This window comes from Pezoporus wallicus, unplaced genomic scaffold (assembly GCF_028554395.1).
Source record: "Pezoporus wallicus isolate ANWC-B61680 ecotype Strahan unplaced genomic scaffold, APGP_CSIRO_Pwel_v1 contig_3710, whole genome shotgun sequence".
Lineage (NCBI taxonomy): Eukaryota > Metazoa > Chordata > Aves > Psittaciformes > Psittacidae > Pezoporus > Pezoporus wallicus.
In genome coordinates, this window is record NW_026640315.1 from 867132 (window position 1) to 879383 (window position 12252).

At 36.9% G+C, this 12252-nt stretch overlaps 1 protein-coding gene across 6 annotated transcripts in view; it reads right to left on the bottom strand.

The window, feature by feature from the left end:
* The window catches only part of MBTD1 (mbt domain containing 1), a 34532-nt gene that overhangs the window by 10068 nt on the left and 12212 nt on the right, over positions 1 to 12252 (bottom strand). For all 6 annotated transcript variants that reach the window (XM_057418678.1, XM_057418681.1, XM_057418682.1 and 3 more), the window contains 10 exons: positions 9782 to 9899; positions 8998 to 9132; positions 8434 to 8522; positions 6896 to 7130; positions 5823 to 5878; positions 5496 to 5600; positions 4537 to 4684; positions 1936 to 2018; positions 1400 to 1634; positions 657 to 734 (listed from right to left, as the gene is read on the bottom strand). In XM_057418678.1, coding sequence (XP_057274661.1) covers positions 657 to 734; positions 1400 to 1634; positions 1936 to 2018; positions 4537 to 4684; positions 5496 to 5600; positions 5823 to 5878; positions 6896 to 7130; positions 8434 to 8522; positions 8998 to 9132; positions 9782 to 9899 — 1282 coding nt within the window. The remainder of the gene's footprint in view (positions 1 to 656; positions 735 to 1399; positions 1635 to 1935; positions 2019 to 4536; positions 4685 to 5495; positions 5601 to 5822; positions 5879 to 6895; positions 7131 to 8433; positions 8523 to 8997; positions 9133 to 9781; positions 9900 to 12252) is intronic.

Here is a 12252-nt window from a genome sequence, read left to right on the forward strand (position 1 = left end):
TAATTTGATCCCAAAAGAAACAATTACTGTGGAAAGAATCTGAATGCTTCAGATTCTTAAATACGTCATCACTATGTTTTACTGTGACAAGAATAGTCACATCCAGCAGTGCTGTTTATTACTTCTGAAAATAACCATATCAAAATCTTATTTACATACAGATTCCCACAGATGTCTCAGATAAAAAAAATTAAACAGCAAATAAGTCACTTTCGTGTTAAAACTGAACCAAGTAGATGGTAATGTAAGTTTTCTACAACTCATTCTTTCTGACCCGAGTAACTTGGTTCTTATTGCTACACCTGTGTTACAAAAAGCAGAGGTAAAAGTGTGTTAATTGATACCTGAGTATTCTGTGTAAGGCAGTCCACCTACACAGTCAATGTATTATTAAAATTAAAATTATGTGTGAATATCACAACTATTGTAACAGTTGTCCATCTACAATTAATACAGGTTATTAGCAGCAACATCTACCTTGTTGCTAGTTACAAAAATGGGTTATTCTCAGTGAAAAAGTTCCTTTTATGGCATACTGCACCTTTAAGCATAACACCAGTTTTCACACAAACATTCCCAAATCGAATAGGCACTTAGAGAGAGACCACAAACTTTTTAAACAACAGGTAAAGTGCAAATGCTACTTTGTCACCCACTTTTTTTATGTCCTTTATACTGCTGTGATTTAGCTTTTTTCTTCTGTTTCGAGGAACTTGACTGGCTGTCTCTTGATGCTGCAAAAGGATTCAAAATTCTAAATTAAAGTTTAGAATTAAACTTTAAATTTTGGAAAACCACTTCAGAACGTATCAAAGCTGTTACACAGTTACTAAAGTTTTCCCCTAGTGACTGAACAAAAGCAGAGTATGTTTGTTATGGAAAAAGCCTCCCATTAAATTACTAACAGAAACTACTGTTGCCCTCTCACTAAATGCTAAGTTTGCAGAAACAGAGTTATCAATTATAATCATATAACTTAACCTGGCAGGACTAGTCTTGATGCACTTACCACATAAATACTTCTGCACATGAACAGCAATGCACACACAGAGTTCCACCAAATCCAGTATGTAAAGCATGTATATTTGCAAACTTAAAGCAACAGAAACTCTCAGTGATATTATCCACAACTGATGAGTAAGTAGCAGGTTTTTCCCCCTGCATCAAACAAGCATCTTCTGGCATTAAAAGAAATAGTAGCCACAAAAGCACCCAGAAGTACTTTACAAGTCAAGGTGGGAAAGATCAGAACTGTATATTTCCAAGCATTAGCAAGACCTTGTTCTGTTTTTTGTTACGGCTGGGGACCCGACTTGAAAAGGATGAAGTTAGAGAAAATCATCACTGAAGAACAAGGACCAGAAGCAACTGTTACGTTCTTGACAAGGCAGGAACTTACACTGTGGCGCTGGCGGCTGTAGTGGATATCCAGTTAGCTGACACCATCCCACTGGATAGAGGTCTGGGGACTCGCAGTCCACCCACTGATCATACTCATCTTCCCATCCATCAAAGTGTATTCTCAGAAGACGATGGATAATGCGAGTTACTGTGGCCACACATACCAGGCGAGGTTCCATCAGATCAACAGCCTCCAGTTTCATTCCAACATGAAACCCATGGTTTGGAACTTCCTGGAAAAGCAAATAAGGCAAAAAGCAGTAAGCAAACATGTTAACTGAAATGGTTTAAGCACAATACTGGAATAAGTGTTTCAGTTAAATTCATGTAGGGAAATACCAAGTTTCATATACACTCTATTTCACATTTCACAAACATTGAAGCTTAATAGATTTAACTGGTTCTTACTTCTGTAAGTCTCTGTTGCCTTAGTTTTTCAAATTTGCACTTAATGAAATGGGTCAATCCCACTGATTACAAATAGAAATGTAAAGAAAATGCTAATTCCATTTAAAGATGTAGAATGTTTATTACCTTGTTGAAGAGCTTTACAGGTGCTGCTATTGAGTCAGTTTCCCTGAGGTAGTCAAACCATTTAAAAGGGAGTTTTGCATAACCTGTGAATTGGAAACAATATTTACATACATCAACTGCAAACATCAGGCATAAGAACAACAACAAAAATACCTTACTGGCACTGTGTTATGGCTAAAAAGACAACAAAGAAACAAAACATTAACATCAGAAACTTCCACCCTCTGAGCTTTGTCTAAAGGGCAAGACAGTCTCCTGGATGTTGCCCACTTGCAACAAACAAGATGAATGAGCCTCTGGATAACATGGAAAGTGTCATTTAATGTTACAATTAATCACTCATACTTGAAGCTTTCTGTCCACGTAGATCCTTGATCTCTATAATACCCCACACAAATGACCCAGAACAGATCATGGAATTAAGCACATCCAGTGTCTTTCCTAGGGGGAAAGAGCTCCACTATTTAAACACCTGAATTGTTAGGAACAGAGTGGTAAGTACAAGCATGAATATTTTAAAGTAAACGTAAACCCAGCCATAACATGGAAAATTACAGGATCTTTTCCCTTTAATTTTAAAGGGTATTATAAAGAAAAATCTCCCAAATATATTTAGGTTTTGTCTGCCTACTGAATATGCATAAAATAAGCAGGACTTTTGGGCAACTTCTACAGCTACTTAAACCAACAGTTCTCAAACTCTAGGTGGAGCAACAACAGCTTGAAAGATTTCTTGGTAGTCATAAGCAGCGTTGAACATCCTGAACAGATGGAGTGCAATGGGCAGGGCATGTGGAGCTACAGGAAACGGCTGGATCTCATCTACGGGGGGCAGAGAGCTCCCACTGGGTCATAGCTCAGTTCTGCTGACTCAGACTCATGAGGCAGCCCAAAATGCTTCTTCAAAGTGTCTAAGCATCTTCTACTGATTCCAGCCTGAGATGAAGATGTTTGGAAGGAATGAGTATAAAGTCCAATGATTTCACAGTGACTTATCTGCACCGCTACATGCAATCTGGAAAAGTGTTCACAATAGGTATGCAATATTTGCATGAATAGATGTAGCTGAAAAGCTAAAAATCACTAAGGGCAGTAATGTATCAGTGCTGTGTATTAATGCTTTCCTGTTAATGCACAGCTCCTGGCTAGATCAACATATCTCTATGCAATTTAACTTCTCACCACACACAGACTACAGACATGTGCACGTGGTCCTTGCTGGAGTAGTCAGAATTCCGAAACTCCATTTTCAAGCCCATTACTTGGAAAGCAAAATACACCTCTCGTAAGAACTAAGAAGCTTTGATTACTGTGATCCTATTAAATATGTTAATGTGCATTATGTTCTGTATTTTACTCCTGTTAATTCCTCTTTCAAATGACTTTTAGATTATTGCGTGTGCAATTTTTAATCATGGCTCAGTGGGTGATACAGAACCACTATGGAAAACTGCAACAAAAGGGAAAAAATACAGGTATAGAAAGGATAAAGTTGCCATGATAAAAGAAACACAGAAGAATCATAAATGTGCTAACAACAAAATTCACATTCTATAGCGTAAGTAGTGTCTGAAAAGTAACGAGAACGAGTTTCATCACAGCAAGAAGCGGTTTTCCTATTCTGTATCAGCAACTTGATGTATTTCTTTCTAAACTGACTGATAGGTATCGATATGCATGCTTTTTCCTCTCACTTTATTTCAAGAGACTCTTGCACCACCTATTTTTTAGGGCTGATTATGCCCATGAATTTGTAGGCAATAAATTCACTATATGAACTGACTGAAAAATAGCAGTAAATCTGTCCAATTGCACTTTCCACATACTCAGCAATGACAGATTCATTAGTGTGCAATAATGAAAATGATATGAAATTATTTTCTTCATGTTGCATTACACTGTCTTTGTCGTTATTACCTAGAAAATCAATTCAATGAAGTAGAAGCCTGCAAGAATGAGAATGGAGAAAATAAAATAAATAGAAAACCATTATTATCTGCTGTTACACAGCTAGTAACAATCCTTTATAAATCACTAGACCAAGACAATAAAATGGAAGAATGAAGGCAATACAGTCTTCTGTAGGCATATGTGCTAGTGGACAGACAGCTTTCTCTCACGGAAGGGATTATGCAACATACAGCTCCCACGGTTACTTCCTCAAAGCTCAAGTTTATGCATATTCTGGTATTGCTGTGAATTAGACTAAGCCTGAGATTCTTTACAACGCTTCTCAATCCTTTTGATGGCCAGGACTTCCCAAGCAAAGCCATGTTCTAAACAGTCCTTTTAGTAACAAGCATACTTCCCATTCACTTAATGGATGTACCATTCAACCAATGGCTATCCTCAGTTTCTGACAGCAAAAGCAAATTACTTTAGCCAGAGAATCAATGTTCAATTTGACTCTTTCTAAATGGGAGGTTTGTCATCTCTGTTGTAGATTACTTTGAAGTTACGCTGTTGCATCTGTTTCAGACTTGAGAAAGTCCTAAAAAGTGACACGAATTTTGTCGAATGAGTTAAGAAACAAAGCATATGGCACATACAATATCACTGAAAAATATTCAAAATAAAATGTGGTCAGAATGCTATATGTACCTCTGGGTGGAGTTAGTTCAATCATGTTAATTTCACAGAAACCAACAGGGAAAATAGAAGGGGAAGTGGCATGGTAACAAAACCAATCAGACCCATCTGCTGCTTCTGAGCCATCAATCCCAATCATAAGATAGCCATCTGCTAAAACCTTTGTGAAGAAAAACAAAATTTTACATTAAATACCTTGAACTGTGTGATAAGGCTAGAAAGAAAGCATGCCATGTTTCAAAAGAGTGAAAAGTAACTCAATCATAATGGAAGCACACTTAGAAGGACATTCAATTGCAACAGAACAAAAAAATCTCAGATCATACCTGTCTCCAGGTCTGGGTGCACTATTGTCAGATGTACCTTTGTTAACAGCAAAGTTAGGAGATGAACATTTCCCTTTCCTGATCTCTAGTCATGAACATCAGTTCTACTTCTAAAGCCCTATAATTCAGCCTACTCTTTAGCTTGAAAAGATATTCTGTACACCATTAATGAGACAAAAGACTCAAAATCATAACCGCACTCCTCACTGGTAAGGTTATACAATTCTGCTAAGCTACTTCTCATTTTCTTACTCTTTTAAAATAGATTTCACATGGATGAGCTCCCTTTCAATCAAGCTAGGAAAGAAGTATTCCCTTAAAATGTCTTCATTGGCTTCTGCAAGTAAGCAAGATGAGGTTTCAGTTGCAAAACACTTGGTAGAATTAGCACAATCAATCTCACAAACATGCTCTAATTAAAGGTATGGCTGAATTTCCAGGGTTTAAAGTCAAAACAAAAATTTACCTGAATACTGTCTTTTTCATAGTAGTTGTATGTAAGCAGTGACTGGACATATTCCATAAACATCCACTACGCGAATGAACTGCATTTATTTTGGTTTTGAGTTCGTTTCAAGCCTGAATAAAACTGAATAAATAAAGGATTCCTGTCTAGCTTCCCAAAATACACATTTGCTTTCTTACCTTTCTAATGGTTGCCACACATATTGCCGAAAGGTTTAAGGGGTCTATAGCTTCCAATTTCATCCCTTCTTTAAAAAATTCTCCAGCTGCATCAACCTCTTTTACCTAAAGAATCAGATAACAGCACCAGAAGCTAAGACTCTAATAAGCCTGGAACAAAACGTAACCCCACACTGCCAAAGCAACAGATGGAAATACCTGCTGTATCATCCCTGCTTATGTTAAGGAGGCCAAATGAGGCAAGAGCTTGAATAAAAGTAACGTGCTGGGCTGGACTTAAGTCCTAAATCAACTCTGAGAAAAGAGTGTTCCTGCCAGCAAACTCACCTTCATAAATAAATGTGGGGGTGCATCAAAATGTCCATCCTGTTTCTTTGTAATATCTACAAGGAATAATAGTAGATGTTACTCAGAAGTTTTGTTAATAGCAGACAGTATGCATTCTGAATGTTAACTTAAACAGTGCAATCACTAGCATGGGAGGCACATTGTTTATAATGGGATTGCCACAAAATTCTGAAGGCCATAATCCAGCTATTTTCCTTATTGACGTCTTCCTGCAATACCTCTACAACACCATCACATTTATAGAAAAACCCCAAATCCAATATTTACAAGACCACTTGATTATGTCACAGAACTGATGCAAATGCACAGAGAAGCTTTTGCAAGAAACTGGTAACTACTTTGCACTATGTTATGACAGAAAAGGATACGGTTTTATATATAGCTGGGTTTAGCCAACTGTTCAATACTACTTTCCAAGGGCAACCCCTGGAACTCTGCTAGAGACACCACTTTTGGGAAGCAGCACTGCTCTTGATTTCTTTAATCACTCTTATTTCTAAATGGTTTCAGTCAAAGTTGAAGCACTTGGAAAACTGAAGGCTTCCCTCGAAGGATGCCTTGTGCATGTGTTACAGGAATTCTGTTTTCGACAAGAGACACAAGCTCAACAGAGCAGAGAAATATTAAAAACCAGACTTTATCCATGTTGCATTGTACAAGGGCAGATGTGAAGAAATGAGGAGTTTGTGGAGCAAGACTCTGTAATTCCAGGTATCATCATGAGGTTTACCATGTTTGAATAACGTAGTTCAAGGTTTTCCTGGTTAGACAGTTTGTTAACCTCTGGTTATTGCTGCATCCCATTGACATACCACAAATCAACCTATAATTAATTTGCTTTTTTCCAATGCTATAAAATATACCATTTATACTTGTAACTTAAACTCCCAAATGTAATATAACTGTTAAACCCCCTGGACCACACTATAAATTTTTAAAGATCATTATTCAAGATAGTTTTATTAATTATGTAAAGTGACAGAACTGCTTAAGTCGGACATCTCCAAGCCAATACTGCCCACAAAGACACCTCTGACCCACAACAAGCTTACCAGATCTTTTAAATCTGTGTCCTATACTTCGAGACCAACCAATATGATGTATGAGGGGACTGTACATATGGCACCAGAAGTCATCAGTTTTGTCGTCACTTTCTTCATTCACCAATCTTAATCGTCCCCCAATGACACATTCTACAACTGCTACCCTTGTTCGACAAAGGTGTGTTTTGTCAACAACTTCTACTCTCATGGAAGTTTTGAAGGGATACTGCATACTCTCAGACACCTTAAAGTAATAGGGAGAAAAAGCCATTCAGTAAGAATATACTGTGGTTTTCTTTAGCCATGTGTCTTCTGCAAGTAAAGCTGGTATCAATGTGCTTCTCATTTAATTCAAGTACTTTCTAAGCAACCTGCAAAAATGACACAAAGGACTACTCTTGTATTTCACTGTTCATGGGGAAGAATGAAAAGCTTCAAAAAAGTGTAGAATAGATCCTACAATGCTCTAATTGTATCAAGTACAGCCTCTAATAACAGTTCTCACATAGGTTACAGGAATCTTCCAGTGATGTAATGAACGTTTGCTCAGTTGTGAAAAATGGATAAAATTACATTGAAAAATTATTTTAACAAGCTCCCCAAGAATGTTTTTCTATTTTTTCATCCACGCAAAATACAAAATAGAATTAAAATAATTTAATATAAAAGGCATGGAAAACAAACCTTCAACATAATTAAAACTGGTCACTCACAAACATATTTCCTGATAATATATCAAAAAGAAAGAAAAAGAATGGAAATAGATGTTAATATGCCTTGAGAACACACATTCTGTTTAAAAGTAAGTATTTGTCACTTGCCATTTCCATTGTTAAATCCAAGTATTGAGATCTTGCCAATCTAATTTGGCTTCCAACAGAGCCAATTTTTAACTAGAAATGAACAACTGCAGAAATGTGTTCCTTGTTCTTCACTCTTTAATACTAGATGCAGTGTAAGACAACAATATTCCTACTGAAAGCTATGTAATACCTCATCATATTAGGAAGTAAACTTACAGCACACTACATACAGGCAGCTGCCACACTTAAAAGATATGACCTACAGACAGCAAAAAAATCTAGTCCAGAGCAGATGAAATATATTAACATTTAAAAGCATGTCCTTTATTGCATCTAGGTACATGCTATATTAATGCATTTTGTTCAGTTTCTTGAAATAGTACATGACAAAACCCATTCTTGAATTAGAAAAATTAGTTTTAATTGGTTTTATGTATCACAGGGTAGCTGACTGGCACTTTTGGTTTGGGGTTTATTCATTTATTTTTAAATTGGGGTATTTTAAAATTAAAACAGACTAACAAATTTTAAAAGAAAATTACTTTCTGCCAGAGGAAACAGTTTTCCAAACACATACTGACAAGTGCTGACATAAATGGAGAACAGAGATTGTAAGGAAAACTGTATTTAAGGGAAGAAACTACTGTATCAAAAGGAGCTATGTGCCATTGAAAGATACTTCAGTTCTTCACATTGTGCTGCAATTTTGGTTACATTACATCATTGATATTGCATCAGCCTTACCTTCTGAGAAAAGTCAGGAGGAAGTGTTTTGGCACCAGTAAGTCGTTTCACTAGAAAAGCTTTCCAGTTTGTGTATTTGTGTTGGATGGCTGTTGCAAATGAAGGGGAAAAAATAAGCCACTGATTTTTAATTGTGTCCGTTAGAGACAACATTAGAGTCTGGAATATGTAAAGAAGAAATCCCAGATGACTATTAAAAAGCCTGGATGACAATAATGACAAAAACCTCTTTAGAGAATGAATGCTACCCAAGATTAGTTTATGGGTACATCAGGGCAAAGAATGTAATGACTAAATATAAATAAAATCAGTGCATGATCACATCACTGATCAGCTAACTGCTTCCACCTGCATCTTAAAAGCTTTAAGTCACATCAGATGGGCTACTCCAAGAAACACTTTCAGCATCAGTCGAGTCTTTATTTTTCCACAAAATAAAATGATTTATTCGTAACTGTTGATAGAGTTGCTATGGTAAGAAAATACTTTGGTATCTGGACCATGAGCAAATCTAGTGTAATAAAGCAACCTTCATATCAATGGGTAAGGCTACTATTTACATACTTCGAGGAGGAACTAGGGGCTTCCCACTGGTTGCACACCAACCAACTGGGTGGATGTCAGAACCACAAACGTTGCACCAGAAGTCAAGACTTGAATCATTTTCAAAGCCTTCATATCTTAGCAGTGCATTGTAGCCTGAAAGAAAGCAATCCCATGTAAAGCAGATAAAAATTGAACAAGATTATAAAGTACATATTAGCTTTTCTTTGCCAATCTTAATGTATATTACATGAGATTTCCTAGACTATGACTTTTTATAGAATGTTATTCTTATGGCACTTGTCTGCATGCTATTGATGCACAGAACGGATAGTTTCAGTAAGTGTGCATGCGCCATCATGCAAGTCAAATTTTAATTAAAAATTTTATAACCCTTTAGAAGTAAAGTGTAGGACAACAAAATTAATTTATTACCTACAGGATCTGTTTTTTTCATACCATAGCTATGTGGTCTTGAATTTTTAACTCTAACCAATAACAGTTACTTGCCATTATACAGTCTACTTCTCACTCTGCACTACTTTTATTGCACTGAGGCAATACAAAACCAACCCAAAATACAAAAAAAAGCCCCAGGCATTCTCAAGCATCACTGAAGACCCTGGGGAACAGTATATAACATAGTGATAGTGCTAAAACATTTAACCTATTGATGCAGCTCTAATAACCTAACCACTGGGATTATACTAAAATTATACTAACCAGGTGACCACTGACTCAATCATTAGCTCCCTTCACACAGTTATTTTGATCATTTTAATAATTTCAAATAAAATAAATTTACCTGCCAATTTTACAATTCCAGCTATCCAGAAGACTTTGGTAGGTAGGCTGCAGTCAGTGTTTGGAACCTCCACCCGCACTCCTTCTGAGATATCACCCCAGCATGTCCCCATAGGTGCCTATCATTTAAGGTGGGGGGGGAAAGACACCAGTTCATCACATTAAAATAATTAATTTGTTATTATATCAGTGTTTTTGCAGGTCTTAAGACAAAACAATCAAAATACATGATAAAACATAAGCTTACGTTTAGAAAACACTCTGTGAAAACCTAGTTTTGATTTGAAGCTTATGTGCAGTATTGTAATTGTTGACAATTATTACTGTGTTTTTCCTGGAAAAACTATAAGATTTCAAGTCTAAAAATCTGTAAAGCACAAATAAATATTGCATATACTCACAGGTCAGCTTTACTGTTTCAAGTAGGTGCAAGCTAGTGCTTCTAATGGGAATGGTGTAATTCCCCTGCAATTCTACTTACAACAAAATTATGGTACTTTATAAATTTATACCTGTACGACAGACACCAAAATCTTTAAATTCCATAAAGCAGAAATGTTCCTGAAAAAAATGCCTAAAAGTTACATTTTGACTCTATCCCAGTGATTTATTATGGTGGGGCTCATCACTCACTGGCTCACGTCCTTTCAGAGGAAGGGGCAAGTGATCATTCCATCAAGTAAGCAAAAGATCAGAAGGTGCTTATAAGTGGCACCTTTTTGATGAATGCCAAAAGGAAACGCTCTGCTAGATTCCTCACACTGTCCTCAAGGCTCACACTAACATGTTAATAACAGAAAGGAATACATGCCTGATAAACTACCAAGGATTTATGGAAACTGGAAATAAGCTGCATTTAGTTTGCTACCTCAAAAAAGATAGTTTTGTTGAACTGAGCATCATGAAAAGATAGTCAAGGATGGTACTGTAGAGATATCAGAAATGCACAGTGCTGAAGAACCTTACAAGTGACTCAACTGAAGTTAGGTTGGTAACAAAACAGAAAATGATGCAGTGTAGATTAAACTTGAGACCACCAAGAAGGGAAATATTCAGATTTGGGGTATTTCAGAACAACAGTCATATAACTTCATAGGTGTTCTGAGCAAATATATTTTTATCAGTTCAGAGAATATTCAGGTATCACAGGGACAACTGAAGGGATCCTCTGGTTCTGCACCATAGTGGGCAGACAGTGTTCCAAGGCTGTGTCTTATTTACAAAGCTCTTTGCAAACACAGAGAACCTACTGCTCAGTGAGAACAGCCTCCAACTTCATAAAGTTTTGGCTGAGAGCTCCAAGTGAAACTTTGATTAATCCCGAATGACTGAAATTTTGCTGGTAATCAGCAACAGCCGACTAGCAGCACTAAAAGCCAAACTTAGCTTAAAAAGGGATACCCTGCACTAGTAGAAATACTTGAGGCTAGGCATGCAAAACCAAAAATAGTTTTAACTATTAAAGGAAAAATAAGTTATTACAAGTATGCCAGTTTCTGATTCTTGAAGCCTGGTCTCTTCATGTTCTGCTATGTCCCATCTACACCAGATTAGACTGCAGAGCTCTTTTCTGCCATCTGGCAGAGATGAAAAAAACCAGCTCCAAAGATGATGGCTTACTTTCACATACAAAATCTGCAGATACAGCTTCTTAATCAAGTCCTATCACACGTTCACTATAAGCTCTAAATTGACACGTGTAGATTTCTGAATTGGGGAAATAAACTTTTCAAAGTGCATATTTTAGTAAATCTTGTTGCCTTCTATAGACATACAAATGAGGGCAAACAGTCAAAAATAGTGCTGAATAATTTCATAATCCAGCTGAACTTAACCAAAATATATTTTACTGCCTGCTCATCTATTCAGCTGATTCGGAGAGAAAAGTATATGGAAACACTTCTCACATCAATTGGTAATGGAAACGTGGATTGGTATAGAGGGAAATAGCAGAAAGTTAAATTTGTCCTTGACTGTGAAAATATTGGTTCTGCTAGTTCTCCTACACCAATCCATATGGCCCACCCTTTAGGATAAGGAAGTCATCCTGTGTAGCATCACTACTGAAATGCCAGATTACGCTGCTGTCCTGGACTGGTGGTTTACAGTATACTTAGTATACTGTTCCACCTTTGTCTTTCTCAGTCATTGTGAATATTAAGGGAGGAAGACTGGATCAACCAGGGCTGTAACAGCCATCTTCCTTCATGTCTTCTCTGTCTTCATCTAATTAATCAATCAATGTTTGCACAGTGCTATAAAAAACTCAAAAAGCACTGTGTAAGTGCTGGCTGGAAGGGCAACTCTGAAGTCTGGATTGGCATAGTGTGAACTAGCAGAACCACAATTTACAGGTAAGAACAAATTTACCTTTCAGACTCGTGACGAAGAGATCCACTTCGTGTCACTCCCAAACAAGGAAAATCTGGTTCATCACTTCCTGCTCCGGGAGATGAACTGGGAGGGTTTATC